The sequence below is a fragment of the Bos grunniens genome, chromosome 2, assembly GCF_055505025.1.
Source record: "Bos grunniens cultivar Pamir isolate PY7600 chromosome 2, Bosgru_T2T1.0, whole genome shotgun sequence".
Classification (NCBI taxonomy): domain Eukaryota; kingdom Metazoa; phylum Chordata; class Mammalia; order Artiodactyla; family Bovidae; genus Bos; species Bos grunniens.
Genome location: NC_141166.1, coordinates 122,483,138 through 122,500,023, shown reverse-complemented (window position 1 = coordinate 122,500,023; position 16,886 = coordinate 122,483,138). Strand labels below are relative to the sequence as shown.

General features: G+C 38.3%; 1 protein-coding gene across 6 annotated transcripts in view; it reads left to right on the top strand.

Annotated features, from left to right (window-relative positions):
- The window catches only part of PDE1A (phosphodiesterase 1A), a 395,418-nt gene that overhangs the window by 352,634 nt on the left and 25,898 nt on the right, over positions 1-16,886 (top strand). Inside the window, exon 15 of one of the 6 annotated variants that reach the window (XM_086361425.1) lies at positions 1,925-2,088. The exons of the other annotated variants lie outside the window; for them this stretch is intronic. Within the exon in view, the coding sequence (XP_086217551.1) occupies positions 1,925-2,043 (119 nt within the window). The 3' untranslated portion in view covers positions 2,044-2,088. Of the gene's footprint in view, positions 1-1,924; positions 2,089-16,886 lie in introns of those variants that run through there. 6 annotated transcript variants of the gene reach the window in all.

The window sequence follows — 16,886 nt, the reverse complement described above, 5'->3', positions numbered from 1 at the left end:
TAGGCTACAGTCCATGGGGTCGCAAAGAGTCAGACATGACTGAGAGACTTCACTTTCATTTTCATGCTACCTCTGAAACTATATTTCATAGTTATCTCAAAAACATCCCACTAATCCTAGAGCCGTGGATGGTATGGATGACTAGGTTCCATGGTAGGTAGCTCCTGGGTCATCAATAAAACACTTTTAAAAAGAATAATTTCATTCAATAAGTTCAGTTCAGGATCTAAGAACATCTGTTAAAGAATGTTGTATGAAAATTCATTCCTTTTTTAAACCTATTTTAAACTTTAGACTTTTTATTTTGTATTGAGGTATAGCTGATTAATAATGTGATAGCCTCAGATGAAGAGTGAAGGGACTCAGCCTTACACATACGTGTATTCATTTCCCCCCAGATATCTCCTCTCCCATCCAGGCTGCCACATAACATTGAGCAGAGTTCCGTGTGCTAAACAGTAGATCCTTGTTAGTCATCCGTTTTAAATGTAACAGTGTGTACATGTCCATCCCAAACTCTCTAACTATCCCTTCCCTCGTCCTTTCCTCTGGCAACTATAAGTTCATTCTCTAAGTCTGTGCATCTCTTTCTCTTTTGTAAGTGCATCTGTATTATTTATTTTTAGACTCCCTATATAAGGGATGTTGTACAATATTTCTTCTTTGACTTCACTCAGTACGACAACCTCTAGGTCCATCGATGTTGGGGCAAATGACATTATTTCATTCTTTTTAATGGTTGAGTAGTATTCCATTGCATACATCGTCTTTAGCCATTCCTCGGGAACATTTAGGTTGCTCCCATGTCTTCGCTATTGTCAACAGTGCTGCAGTGAACATTGGGGTGCATGTATCCTTTTGGATCATGTTTTCCTCTGGATATATGCCCAGGAGTGGGATTGCAGAGTCATATGGTAGCTCTATCTTTATATTTTTACACATTCGTTTTTGATACAGGGCATTTTCAAAAAGTAAAGCCCTTGAATGGCAAACACAAAAAGGAAAAAAATGCTTTCTTCCATCCCAAACTCGTTTTGGTTAAAGGTATCCATTTAGAGTGAGTAAACGCGTTCATTATCTATTCAGCCTTCCTTAGCATCTTAAGTCTCTGCCCAATCTCTACCTTCTTCTGTACTACTCAAGAGCAGACAAGAGATTTTAAGAGTATGTGGCTGTCTTTCTACTGAGGCATGAGGAGGGAAATGGTGGAGAGAGTCACTTTTCTATTTCTACCTATGGATTTTCAGACAAATCACATAACTTTTCCTACCCTCAATAAATGTTATTATTGGGAAAATCATATCTTTCCTAATGAAGGAGCAGACATTCCCATAAATTCTGACCAGTCTCCTGAGTTCTGAATGTCTATAGTGCAGCATTGAGAACAAGGCATCAAGGAAATGAGAAAAAAGAGTACATTTGATGGCCAGTGGATGAGAGATACTTCCAATTAACCACCAAGAAAATCCTTTACAGAAAAGAAATGTGTAGTTTATAAAGTGCCACATAAGAGTAACTCATTTTCACTGGTGACCTGCCTTCCTATGTCATGAACAATGCCTGTGTCTGAAGCTGAGATGGAGGAGTAGATTAGATTTTGTTTAGAACAGCCCCAAGTGGCAAACACAAATATCTGTTCTCCCTCGAAGCAAAAGAGTTGCTTTTTTAAGTTACCTAAGAGTCTGGATTCTCTTTAGACGTGAGAATTCCAAACTGACCTAGGTCCACTAAAACTAAAACCATAAATGAATCCCAGATCTGTTTTCTTTCCTATCTTCTCAAAGAGAATGTGTACTTGAGAAAAACTAGTTATGTCCCAGGGTGAAATCTGGGTGGTCAGTCTGGAATGGAATGCACTGTTTTTCTTACGGTACTGAGTAATTTTATGACTTATTTGATATTGATTCAAACCCCAAAACACTAGGCACAAAGAAGATTAAGAAGTGGAAAAGGAGGCACCGTGAGAACCGAGACGCTCCTGGAGTCGCATTGTGTGCAAATCACAGCTGTTTAGAACCAGAAGAAAACCTAGAGCTAGCTTAAGGCAAGCCTGACGTTTTAGAATATCTATTAAAAATGTCAAACATACCAGTGCTTTCTAGTTTCTTTTTGTGACATAGTCCCTACGTAGTTGCTCTAGAGGCGTAGAACGTGTTCAGTATAGTATCAATCATCTGAAACTTTTGAAACCTACTTTGGCTTAGTAGTTCATATGCTCCACCAAAAAAAGGAAAATAATGGAGTTTTTATTAGAATCTCTTTGATATAAATTTGGGGGAATTGTCATCTTTATAATATTAATTCATCCTATTTAAATCTATCTTATCATTCTTATGTCTTCTTTCATGTTTAGCAGAAAACTTATTTTTCTTTGGTAATAATAACAATAGTAATGATGACAGAAAATATTTGTTAGTGATATTAGATGTTAGGTACCCTACTAAGCATGTAATATATTATGTAATCACTTAATATTTATGATTAATAATACTATGTTTAAAATTCCTGAATATAGTTTGTTGGACTTTCCATCAGTACTTTATATTTTTATTGCTTTGTGAACAAGTATTTCTTGCAGGTGTATAGAAATACAATTTGCCTTTGTATACTTTTCTTCTACAAATCCCTGGAGGAGGGCATGGCAACCCACTCCAGTATTCTTGCCTGAAGAATCCCATGGACAGAGGAGTCCATAGAGTTGCAAAGAGTCAGACATGACTGAAGCGACTTAGCAGGCACACACAGGCACTTCTACAAAGGACAGTTTTTTCTTCTCCAAATGTATACCTTTTATGATTGTTTCTTTTGAGACAACTACATTAGCGAGTTTATCTAGAATGATCTGAAATGGAAGGAATGATGGCATTCAGCTTGTCTCTGAATTTAAAGGAAGATGTTTAATGTTTCAGCATGGTTTGATATACCTTAATTTCTTTGATCTGCTCTTTATGAGGTTAATTACATTCCCATCAATATTAAGAAAATAAATTTGAAATAAAACATTTAGTTTTAACAAATGTCTTTTCTGTAGCTTTTTAAAATAATTCACATGATTTTTCTTTTTAATTAGTTCATGCAGTGAATTATATTCATAGATTTTCTAATGTTGAACTACCTTATGTTTCTTGGATAAACTCAACTTAATTGTTATGTATTACCTTTGTAAGATATATATATATATATATATATATATATGTTACTTTGGCTTGCATTATAAAATTTATATTTGTGGATGAGATTAGCTGTTGTTTCCCTTTCTCATACTGACCTTGTCTAGTTTTAGTACTGAGATTACAGTAGCCTTATAAAATGAGTTGGAGTTTGAAAATTCTTGACTTTAAGTGAAATTGGTAGGACTACCTTTAAAATACCATTAAGCTCAGTGTTTTATTTGTGGGTTAGTTTTTATCTGCTGATTCAGTTTCCTTAATGTTTACATAGAATTTTTTAAGTTATTTAGTGTTCAGGGTTTTTAAGATTTTGTGAGATACAGCATATTGCAAAAGAATATATAAAAACATATATGTAGTATTTATAAGTTAAAGAAAGTATACATTATTTTAATCAGATCAGATCAGTCACTCAGTCGTGTCCGACTCTTTGCGACCCCATGAATCGCAGCACGCCAGTCCTCCCTGTCAATCACCAACTCCCGGAGTTCACTCAGACTCATGTCCATCAAGTCAGTGATGCCATCCAGCTATCTCATCCTCTGTCGTCCCCTTCTCCTCTTGCCCCCAATCCCTCCCAGCATCAGAGTCTTTTCCAATGAGTCAACTCTTTGCATGAGGTGGCCAAAGTACTGGAGTTTCAGCTTTAGCATCAGTCCTTCCAAAGAAATCCCAGGGCTTATCTCCTTCAGAATGGACTGATTGGATCTCCTTGCAGTCCAAGGGACTCTCAAGAGTCTTCTCCAACACCACAGTTCAAAAGCATCAATTCTTTGGCGCTCAGCCTTCTTCACAGTCCAACTCTCACATCCATACATGACCACAGGAAAAACCATAGCCTTGACTAGACGGACCTTTGTTGGCAAAGTAATGTCTCTGCTTTTCAATATGCTATATAGGTTGGTCATAACTTTCCTTCCAAGGAGTAAGCGTCTTTTAATTTCATGGCTGCAGTCACCATCTGCAGTGATTTTGGAGCCCAGAAAAATAAAGTCTGACACTGTTTCCACTGTTTCCCCATCTATTTCCCATGAAGTGACGGGACTGGATGCCATGATCTTCGTTTTCTGAATGTTGAGCTTTAAGCCAACTTTTTCACTCTCTACTTTCACCTTCATCAAGAGGCTTTTGAGTTCCTCTTCACTTTCTGCCATAAGGGTGGTGTCATCTGCATATCTGAGGTTATTGATATTTCTCCTGGCAATCTTGATTCCAGCTTGTGTTTCTTCCAGTCCAGCGTTTCTCATTATGTACTCTGCATATAAGTTAAATAGCAGGGTGACAATATACAGCCTTGATGAACTCCTTTTCCTATTTGGAACCAGTCTGTTGTTCCATGTCCGCTTCTAATTGTTGCTTCCTGACCTGCATACACATTTCTCAAGAGGCAAATCAGGTGGTCTGGTATTCCCATCTCTTTCAGAATTTTCCACAGTTTATTGTTATCCACACAAAGGCTTTGGCATAGTCCATTAAGCAGAAATAGATGTTTTTCTGGAACTCTCTTGCTTTTTCCATGATCCAGCGGATGTTGGCAATTTGATCTCTGGTTCCTCTGCCTTTTCTAAACCCAGCTTGCACATCAGGAAGTTCATGGTTAGACAGTCATTATAGTGGCCTGTAAGTAATAGTGGGCTTCCCAGGTGGTGCTAGTGTAAAGAACCCACCTGCCAATGCCAGAGACAAGAGACCCAGATTTGATCCCTGGGTGGGGAAGATCCCCTGGAGGAGGTCATGGCAACCTTCTCCAGTATTCTTATCTGGAGAAACCCATGGACAGAGGACCCTGGCAGGCTACAGTTGATAGGGTCACAAAGAGTCGGATATGATTGAAGTGACTTAGCATGCATACACATACATGAAATAGTATGCTAGCAAAATTTAACAATTAGCTCAAAAATGTATGTATATACACACACATATGTACACGTATACATATATTTATTATTATTATATAAGTTTATTACTATAAAGAATGTATAATACATAATTTATAAGTACTAATATACAACAGTCTTATAAATTCTGTATAGCTAATTGATTCTCTCAGAATACTTTCAGCAATTTTTGACAAACTCTTGTGTCTGTTGTCAACTTATGGTTGCAACTGACAAATGGGTGTCATTCAGACTGATTTTTTATTTATGTCAAGAAGGAAGATGAATGTACAGAAATACATGTCTGAATTTAAAAAAACATGAAAGGCATATTCAACTTCACTTGTTCATCAGAGATGCAAATGACTTCTTTGTCGTTTAATTGGATAATAGTATTTGAAGAGTGGGGGGAAATTCCCTCAATATTTTGTACTATTTATAATGTAGCAACTGTAGACATGACACACTTTTAAAGTCAATCTTTATTTTTATCATTATCTCCACCATTTTAGACAGGAATAAAACAAGAAAGCAAGCCCCAGTCTGGAAGGTTTGATAATATCCATGGTGTGAATATTCCCACTGTGGCCTATTTTGGAAATGGCAGAAATAATTAAGCTTATGATATAGATAATGGTAAAATGTATCAAAATAATTATCACATGATGGTTTCTAAGTACCACCTTTGTTTTGAATACAATTTATTTAATTGTAAGTTTATATATTTTACTTTTAAGAATAAGTCGGTTTAACAAATAGCTTGTAAATTTTCTAAAATGTAACAATTGGGTTTTGATGCAGTATGCTACTACCTTTAAAGCTTTATATGATCTGCCTTCACCTCCTTCATCTTGCTGATTCGGTTTCCACGTCTCTTCTCACATGCTTCCTTACTCCAGCCATGCTAACCTCCACACTGTTCTTTTGTTTCCTTTCTTACCTGTCAGATACCCTTCGGCTTTAAGAGCTTTCACCAGAATCTTTTTTAGAAATGTCCCTCTCTCCTTCTCCCTCTCTGCTTTCAAGTCCAGCTTCAGTTGTTACCTTCTCAATGAATTACTCCTCCCCTGGAAAAAAATCTTCAAATTCCATCCATGTTCCTCCCTTGCCCCCTGATAATCCTCACCAACTATTTTCCCATAACACATCACTCTCTAGCCTATAAATAACTGACTTTTTAGCTTTAATTTTTATTGTCTCTCTTGTTGTCATTGTTGTTCAGTCACGTCCGACTCCTTGTGACCCCATGGACTTCAGCACACCAGGCTTCCCTTTTACATCCAGAGTTTGCTCAAACTCATGTCTACTGAGTCAATGATGCCATCCAGCAATCTCATCCTCTGTTGCCCCCTTCTCCTCCTGCCCTCAATCATTCCCATTATCAGGGTGTTTTCAGTTCAGTTCAGTTCAGTTGCTCAGCTGTGTCTGACTCTTTGCAACCCAAGGACTGCAGCACACCAGGCTTCTCTGACCATCACCAGTTCCCAGAGCTTACTCAAACTCATGTCCATTGAGTTGGTGATGCCATCCAACCATCTCATCCTCTGTTGTCCCCCTCTTCTCCCACCTTCAGTCTTTCCCAGCATCAGGGTTTTTTCCAATGAGTCAGTTCTTTGCATCAAGTGTCTTTTTCCCAATAAAAATAAGGTTGGTGAGGACAGGGATGTTTGCTTTGATCACTGATGTATCCCAAGATGTGAGAACAGTAGCTGTCACAAATTTGAAACTCAAGCAATTATATGGTGAAAGAAAAATAGGAGGCAGAAGAGGGGGGGGACAAAGGGAGGAAGAAGAAGGAGCAAAAGAAAAAAGATGGGAAGGAGAGAGAAAACCTACCATCTAGGCCAAGAAATAGAATATTTCCATGGATTAGTAGTTCTGTAAGTCCTTCCTGATCATTTCTTTCCTTCTCTCCCTCCCATTATCTAATCACTACCCTGAATTTTGTGACAATTATATCTTTTCTCTCTTTTTTTTAAAGCTGTTACTCCTATTTGTGTAACTTTAAACAATGCATAGCTTAGTTTTGCTTATTTGAAAACCTGGTGAAAATGGAATCATGTCATTTATATTCATTTATGTATAGTTTTCCACTCAATGCCATATTGTGAGAATTATCCAAGATGACCCAAATAGCTGTTGTTTATTTCAGCAAAGATTTTTGGATCCTGACAGACAACATGAGGCAGAAAAAAAATGTATCCAAATACTGTACAGATTTTTAAAACTATAAGTGTTTAAGTTTTTATTTAATAAATAGTATACAACTATACTATTTCTTAGTCCACAAAGTGGGTGCACAAATAATGTAACTTCCATTCTTTTTCTGTGACCAAGCATAGTTTCTAGCTGAAGTCCCTTTGTTGCATGATTATAGAAAGCTTGTGTGCATAAACTTATTTAAATGTTTTAATGGAATCAGAGTAAGCTTGGCAAGCACTTCCCTAATGGCTCAGGTGGTAAAGAATCTACCCACAGTGTGGGAGGTCTGGGTTCGATCCCTGGGTTGGGAAGATCCCCTAGAGAAGGGAATGGCAACTCACTCCAGTATTCTTTCCTGGAGAGTTCCATGAACAGAGGAGCCTGGTGGTCTACAGTCCATGGAGTCGCAAAGAGTTGGACATAACTGAGCAACTAATACAGACACACACACAAGCTTGGTAAATGTAGGATATTGGGGAGGAAAAATTAAGATTTTTTTACCTCCTTTTCCTTCTTCTTTAGCTGGCATCAAAGTCCCCAGAGACTAATGAAGTGTTATGGGTTTGGGATAAGCACAGTCCTTGTTTGACTTCTGGACACTCTCCATCTCATCCTTCCAGACCGATATCCTCCCATCTGTTTCAAGCTATTAGCTCCTGCTTCTGACCGTAAATCCCTCATTTCTATCACTATGGGCCAGCAACACTTTGCTCTCGCAGTCTGCTCACTCTCATTCTTCTTTACTTTTGATGCTTCTCAGGCCTAGAGGACAGGCTGCTCTTCCTCACATACGACTGAAAACTGCTTTTCCGGATGTTTTCTCTCATTTGCATATAGCCAACTCTACCTAAGCCTTGCACCTGAGAGCATCTACCTTGCTTCCACCTTGCAAAATTCCAGATATGGGCACTCTGAGGAGACAAAGTTCTCCTTTACTTGTAGATGCCTGATTTTATTTCTTAAATCTTTTATACTTTCCCACTTAGAAATAACCCCAAATGTGACAGGCCTGGCTAAGCCCAGGGTCCTGTCTCAGAGGCTGTAAGTTTCTAGCTTTCTTGTACTTTTCAATTCTCTTCCCTCTCCCATTTTCCTTCAGTCCCATAGGAATGGGAAAAATTGCCACTGGAACAATGACTCAAACCTTTCCCACCTCTAATCTGAAGGCTACCCTTAACTTTCTTGTTATTCTTGGTAAAAACCTCAGTCCGTGTCCATGAAATGAGAAACCTGGATCTTCTGGAGGTATGAGTGGAGAAGTAAAGAACTTGACTAAGTATTTTTCAAGAAACTTTGTCCCATACACGGATATGGCTTTTGAGTCTGAAGGCTAAGAGTATATATGCCTTGTTTCTGGGTACTTCAGTAATAATACCTATGTTTGCTTGTCTGAATGAGCAAGGACCTTGGTGACCAGTAAATAGGAACAAAACCAGATAAGTTAATAGTTCACAGCATCAGTGCAACAAGGCAAACAGCTTTTGTAGTTGTTTCAGAAGCGAAATTAAAAATAAAGTGATTGTTAAAGTGACTTCATTTAAAACAATATTACTCAATTAACATTTATCAAGTGTTTTGCACTACTTTGCAAGAAAAAAATATCAAAGTTTCATTTTTCTTTTAATTTGAATGGTTTTAAATGAACTGAATCATGTAATACAAAATGAAATTAAGCTTAAGTCCTTTGAGGTTTTTCAGTGGGGTTAATAGTTTTAAAAATTGTTTTGGAGGGAACCTGACATTTTTAGTCATAGAAAAATCAATTAAAAAAAGAGAGAGAGAGAATCATCTCTTTGCTAGTAAGGTCCAGTGCAATCTTAAGACATATTTAGGAAGTTGAATTCAGTCAAACCATTGACACAGCAGTACTTAAACTCCCAAACACCTATATCACTCTGCACTCATATCTCATAAAATTTTGTTAGATTTTTTTTTTTATTTGCTAGCAATCCCTATTAGTCCCCAATAGTGCACCTCACGCTTACATCTGTTCCCTAGAGAGAATAAAAATACATTTTTTTGAAAAGAACAAAAACCTGTCCTTGTTACTTTGCATTGAATTACTTTATAATTCAATAATTTATAATTACAACCTTATAAAAGGTTGTTTATACATATTTGTTCACAAAATATTTCAGTTACTATTTCCATTATCTTTTTATAAAACATAATATATTTTATGTTATAACTCCTAAACCCCCAGAACTGTGAATCTCCATACTATTTTTGAGAAAATATTGCATACTTTTTATATGTCAGAAGGGACAAGTAAACAAGCAGAGGGAAGCAAAGTCTTTCAGAGACAAAAACTAGAGCTCACTCTCATTTTCTCTCTAATTATGGTTCAAAAGTGTAATTGCCAGTCTAAATGAGATCTTGCTAGTAATTTTTAAGTCATATTTTAAATTGTGAGTAAATTAAATTATGTATTCTATTATATATTTATTGTATTGTTCTTATTTCTAATTTAATCTCTTCAGCTAGCATTCTACATTATATTATTAGTGCAATAGAACAAGAGTATGCATTTGGTAGAATGGAACCTTTGGAAGACCAGAATTATAAAGTTCTAAGAGGTGGCATTCACAAAAGCCACTTAACCCTCCAAAAGCTTAAGGAACAGTTCACACAGTGAGTATGTGCTTTTTTGTTACTCATTCATTCACTCACTCATTTATTGTCAAGACATGACTCAGTTGTTTTCAACCCTGGCAGCATATTAGCATCATTAGGACTACTTTGTTTTTTAAAAGTTCAATTGGCTTATCTCCAGTGTAGAGGTAGTTCAAAAATAGAACACTTCTGTGTTTTTGAATTAATATGGAGGACATGAAGGGGAGCGTGGGACACGATCAGCTCATGGTCAAGGCAAGCCAAGAACTGATTAGGATCTGAGCCAGCTTCACACTGGCAAACTGGACCAGGGAGTAGCAGTGTGTACCTTGATAATTCTGTGCTATAAAATATCACCTTGGAGCACATGTCTCTACCCTGGAATGTTTGCCTTCTCCTCTGAAAAAGTCAGTGGACTCTCTCTGTACCTTTATCCTGTTCTTTCCCCCTCATGTAATGCACTTCTTGGACCCTCTCATTCACTTTGCTTATTAAAATCTTACCTATCAACCAAAACTCCATGAAAATGCCTTCTCCAAGTATAACCACCTCATTCATGTTTAGAATCAAACCCTATTCCCGCCAGAGATGCTCAGAAGGCTCAAACAAACCTTGTGCGCACCAGGACCCAGGGACCCCACAGAGACAGAACTGTGTTTGAGCATCTCCTGTGGAGGTATGGGTCAGTTTGGCCACAGGGACAGGGGCTCTGGGTGCAGCAGACTTGGTATGGCATAAGCCCTCTTGGAGGAGGTCGCCATTAACCCCACAATAGAGCTGCCAGAACTTACACAGGACTGGGAAATAGACTCTTGGAGGGCACAAACAGAATCTTGTGTGCACCAGGACCCAGGAGAAAGGACCAGTGATCCCACAAGAGACTGACCCAGACTTTCCCAGGAGTGTTTGGGAGTCTCTAGTGGAGAGGTGTGGGTCAGTGGTGGCCTGCTGCGGGGTTGGGAGAACTGAGTGTAGCAGTAAGTACATGCATGGCACCTTTTGAAGGAAGTTGCCATTTTCATCATTACCTCCACCCTAGTTTGATCCCAGGTAAATAGCAGGGAGGGAACACAGCTTCACCCAGCAACAGAAAATTAGATTAAAGATTTACTGAGCATGGCCCTGCCCATCTCTCCCATAAGGAAGCTTCCATAAACCTCTTATCCCTTTCCATCAGAGGGCAGACAGATGAAAAACACAATCACAGAAAACTAAGCAATCTGATCACGAGGACCACAGCCTTGTCTAACTCAATAAAACTATGAGCCATGCTGTGTGGGGCCACTGAAGACAGATGGGTCATGGTGGAGAGTTCTGACAGTACGTGGTCCACTGGAGAAGGGAATGCCCAACCACTGCAGTATTCTTGCCTTGAGAACCCAATGAACAGTATGAAAAGGCAAAAAGATAGGACACTGAAAGATGAACTCCCCAGGTAGGTAAGGAGCCCAATATGCTACGAGAGATCAGTAGAGAAATAAAAAAGAATGAAGAGACGGAGCAAAAGCAAAAACAACACGCAGTTGTGGATGTGACTGATGATAGAAGAAAAGTCTGATGCTGTAAAGAGCAATATTGCATAGGAACCTGGAATGTTAGGTCCATGAATCAAGGCAAATTGGAGGTGGTCAAACAGGAGATGGCCTGAGTGAATTTTGATATTCTAGGAATCAGCAAACTAAGATGGACGAAAATGGGTGAATTTAACTTATGACCATTATGTCTACTACTGTGGGCAAGAATCCCTTAGGAGAAATGGAGTAGGCATCATAGTCAACAAAAGGGTCTGAAATGCAGTTCTGCTGCTGCTGCTAAGTTGCTTTAGTCATGTCCGACTCTGTGTAACCCCATAGATGGCAGCCCACCAGGCTCCACCATCCCTGGGATTCTCCAGACAAGAACACTGGAGTGGGTTGCCATTTCCTTCTCCAGTTCATGAAAGTGAAAAGTGAAAGTGAAGTCGTTCAGTTATGTCCAACTCTTCGCAACCCCATGGACTGCAACCTACCAGGCTCCTCCATCCATGGGATTTTCAAGGCAAGAGTACTGGAGTGGGTTGCCATTGCCTTCTCCATCGAAATGCAGTACTTGGATGGAATCTCAAAATGACAGAATGATCTCTTGTTTGTTTCCAAGGCAAACCATTCAATATCACGGTAATCCAAGCCTATGTCCCGACCAGTAATGCTGAAGAAGCTGAAGTTGAATGGTTCTATGAAGACCTACAAGACCTTCTAGAGCAAACATCCAAAAAAAAAATGTCCTTTTCATTATAGGGGACTGGAATGCAAAAGTAGGAAGTCAAGAAACACCTGGGGTAACAGGCAAATTTGGCCAAGGAGTACAGAATGAAGCAGGGCAAAGGCTAACAAGGTTTTGCCAAGAGAATGCACTTGTCAGAGCAAACACCCTCTTCCAACAACACAGGAGAAGACTTTACACATGGACATCACCAGATGGTCAGTACCGAAATCAGATTGATTATATTCTTTGCAGCCAAAGATGGAGAAGCTCTATACAGTCAGCAAAAACAAGACCGGGAGCTGACTGTGGCTCACATCATGAACTCCTTACTGCCAAATTCAGACTTAAATTGAAGACAGTAGGGAAAACCACTAGACCATTCATGTATGACATAAATCAAATTCATTATGATTATACAGTGGAAGTGAAAAATAGATTCAAGGGAGGGATTAGATCTGATTAGATCAACAGAGTGCCTGATGAACTATGGATGGAGGTTCATGACATTGTACAGGAGACAGGGGTTAAGACCATCCCCATGGAAAAGAAATGCAAAAAAGCAAAATGGCTGTCTGGGGAGGCCTTACAAATAGCTGTGAAAAGAAGAGAAGCAAAAAGCAAAGGAGAAAAGCAAAGATATACCAATTTGAATGCAGAGTTCTAAAGAATAGCAAGGAGGGATAAGAACGCCTTCCTCAGTGATCAGTGCAAAGAAATAAATGAAAACAATAGAATGGGAAAGACTAGAGATCTCTTCAAGAAAATTAAAGATACCAGGGGAACATTTCATGCAAAGATGGGCTCAATAAAGGACAGAAATGGTATGGACCTAACAGAAGCAGAAGATACTAAGAAAAGGTGGCAAGAATACACAGAAGAGCTATACAAAAAAGATCTTCACGACCCAGATAATCATGATGGTGTGAGTACTAACCTAGAGCTAGACATCCTGGAATGGGAAGTCAAGTGGGCCTTAGGAAGCATCACTATGAACAAAGCTAGTGGAGGTGATGGAATTCCAGTTGAGCTATTTCAAATCCTAAAAGATGATGCTATGAAAGTGCTGCATTCAGTATGCCAGCAAATTTGGAAAATTCAGCAGTGGTCACAGGACTGGAAAAGGTCAGTTTTCATTCAGTCCCAAAGAAAAACAATGCCAAAGAATTCTGAATCTACCACACAATTGCATTAATCTCACACACTAGTAAAGTAATGCTCAAAATTCTCCAAGCCAGGCTTCAATAGTATGTGAACTATAAACTTCCAGATGTTCAAGCTGGATTTAGAAAAGACAGAGGAACCAGGATCAAATTGTCAACATCTGCTGGATCATCGAAAAAGCAAGAGAGTTTCAGAAAAACATCTATTTCTGCTTTATTGACTTTGCCAAAGCCTTTGACTGTGTGGATCACCACAAACTGTGGAAAATTCTGAAAGAGATGGGAATATCAGAACACCTGACCTGCCTCTTGAGAAGTCTGTATGCAGGTCAGGAAGCAACAGTTAGAACTGGACATGGAACAACAGACTGGTTCCAAATAGGGAAAGGAGTATGTCAAGGCTGTATATTGTTACCCTGCTTCTAACTTTTATGCCAAGTACATCATGAGAAATGCTGGGCTGGAAGAAGCACAAGCTGGAATCAAGATTGCTGGGAGAAATATCAATAACCTCAGAAATGCAGATGACACCACCCTTATGGCAGAAAACAAAGAAGAACTAAAGCGCCTCTTGATGAAAGTGAAAGAGGAGAGTGAGAAAGTTGGCTTAAAGTTCAACATTCAGAAAAGAAAGATCATGGCATCTGGTCCCATCACTTCATGGCAAATAGATGGGGAAACAGTTACAGACTTTATTTTTTGGGGCTCCAAAATCAGGGCAGATGGTGACTGCAGCCATGAAATTAAAAGATGCTTACTTCTTGGAAGAAAACTTATTATCAACCTAGACAGCATATTAAAAAGCAGAGATATTACTTTGCTACGATGGTCCATATAGTCAAGGCTATGTTTTTTCTGGTGGTCATGTATTGATGTGAGAGTTGGACTATAAAGAAAGCTGAGTGCTGAAGAATTGATGCTTTTGAACTGTGATGTTGGAGAAGACTCTTGAGAGTCCCTTGGACTTCGGGGAGATCCAACCAGTCCATCCTAAAAGAAATCAGTCCTGAATATTCATTGGAAGGCCTGATGTTGAATCTAAACTCCAATATTTTGGCCACCTGATGCAAAGAACTGACTCATTTGAAGACCCTGATGTTGGAAAATTTGAAAGTGGTAGGAGAAGGGGATGACAGAGGATGAGATGGTTGGATGGCAGCACCGACTCGATGGACATGAGTAAACTCTGGGAGTAAACTCCGGGAGTCAGTGATGGACAGAGAGGCCTGGCATGCTGCAGTCCATGGGGTCGCAAAGAGTCAGACACGACTGAGCAACTGAACTGAACTGAACTGAAACTTATTTCTACTGCAGTTAGTATATTTATGTTCTGCCTTCCAAGTCCCAGAATGGGAGGAGAAAATATATATTCAAAAGGAGTATACCAGTATCAGTGCTGGAATAGGAGTGGGAGTGGAGGAGATTCAGAATATGATGTCAATTACACATGCCTTAAAATTCTGATATTCCCCTTTAGAGGTGTGCACCATCCTCCACCCAATGAGAACCACTGTGTATTATAAGCTATTACAGTCAGAATGTGTTACGCATGTCAAAACTACAGAGCTTGATAAAATATTGACAATTGCTGATGAGGTCATTCCAAAAATATTTACAAAGGCCTACTAAGTTGAAAACAAATACCTATAGGTTTTTTTTGAGAGCAGAACTCATGTGATGTTCAGTTTTGGATCTTCAGAGGTTACTGCTCAGCGCTGTGTAAGAGTTCTGTTAGTGTCAAGTAGAGGTGAGTTGACTCTTTTCTAGTAAAGTCTCATTTTACTGGTGAGTTCATATAAATGAAATGGTGTTATCCATTATGTGGTACCATATTTTTCTTTGTTAGCTTAAAGATCTAAAATCCACAGATAAATGGCAAAAGTAAATGTGGGAATATTCCCCCTGAACTCCCATTGCTCAATGTCTATACTTTTATTTTCAGACACCCAGTACCTAGTCCCTTGCTGTAATTCTACTTTGCAATGAACTGCAATAAATAAGTGTAAGAGTTCACAGGAGTTTTGTCGCCTCTGAAAACTCTGGGGTAAGAAGAGTGACAGATATTTTGGGAATGGAGAAGGTGGTGATGGGGAAGTTTGTGCGGGCTGGATGCTGTACTGTTGAGCAGAGATTATGGAGAGCGGAGGGGTCTAAAGAGGAGGGGCATTAAGTAGGGAACAGCTCTTTAGACAGTTCTCCTTTTCGGTCCTACTCTCTTCCAGCAAGTGTAATCAGAATGTATAGTCAGAATTTGACTGAGTCCTTTACTCAAGACCTTTTTCAGCTCCTCCACTAATTAACTCAGTTCCAAGTACATTGGAAGCTTTATTGTCTTAACATTATGCTTTAAAGCAAAAATTTAAATCATCATTTGTCACCACTCACCTCTGTTCTCTCTCCAAAACCTCTAATCTTTCATTTCTCTTGACTTAAGAGTTCTCCTCTTCTCTTTCTTCTCTCTGCCTCTAAAACCCCTAGTTGCACAGAGCAATGTAGTTCTGGCCTCTCAGATTTAACCCATTGAACAAAACAAAAGCCTGACAATTGGCCTAAAGTATCTATAGTTCTTTAAGCATGCTCGAAAGTCTCTAGTGTGATCATGGTTAGTTTATTATTTTCAACTTCATTAAATCCTTATAAAAACTTTAATTTTCTACTATTATTAGGACATTTTAAAAAAACTTCATCCCTATACCTACAACCTACGTCTGTAATTAGAAATCATCATATGAGTTACTGATAAGTTGGATGCTTTCTTATTTTTAACATAATTTATTTGAAATGTATTGAATATACAATAGCATTATAAACAAACATGTTTACTTAAAACCATTTATTTTAGAAAAACTCATAGATTTTTCTCAAAAGGAAACAAAGTTTTCTAAAATAGCTCTTATATAATTGCTTGAAAAATTAAACAAAACTGGACGTCTTTCCCACCAGTAGTAAAGGAAACATTTAAACTTGATGAAAGAGCATTACAATTTTAAAAGATCAAATTTACATTATAATTAGCATGACATTTTAGTAGACTGTAATAGGTTCACTAATTAAATCTTACGTATTGTTATTTGGATTTGAAATATCTTAAATTGCAATGCTGTATATTATATATAATAAGTGATTTTTGTTATTATATTATTATTATTGCTAAACAGAATACAAATTTATACTCCACTAAGTACATATTTACTGGCCAGGCAATATACTGAGTTCTTTCACAGTCATTATCCGTTTAACAGCCAAACAACCTTATGACTTAGGTATTATCACCATTTATCACTGTGAAAACTGAGGTCCAAAGGAGGTAAATTAAGCCACATAAGCCATAGATTTGCACATGTGTTATAAATGAATCAAGCTTCATTTCTTTTCACAGTTTCATATAATACACTGAGAATAGCAACATGGTAGGAGTAAACCCAGAAAAAGGAAAAAAAATTCTTTGAAGCCTTATTTAAGACTCGCATACTTGCTTTATCAAACCTATTTCTGTCCAATCCCAACATACCTGATCCTATGAGCTTTCAAAAAACAGGCAAGTTATAGCTTAAAGACATTTTTTATTTAAAATGTTGAAAAATATGAAATGTTGCATCATTTATTGATTTGCCCATTGG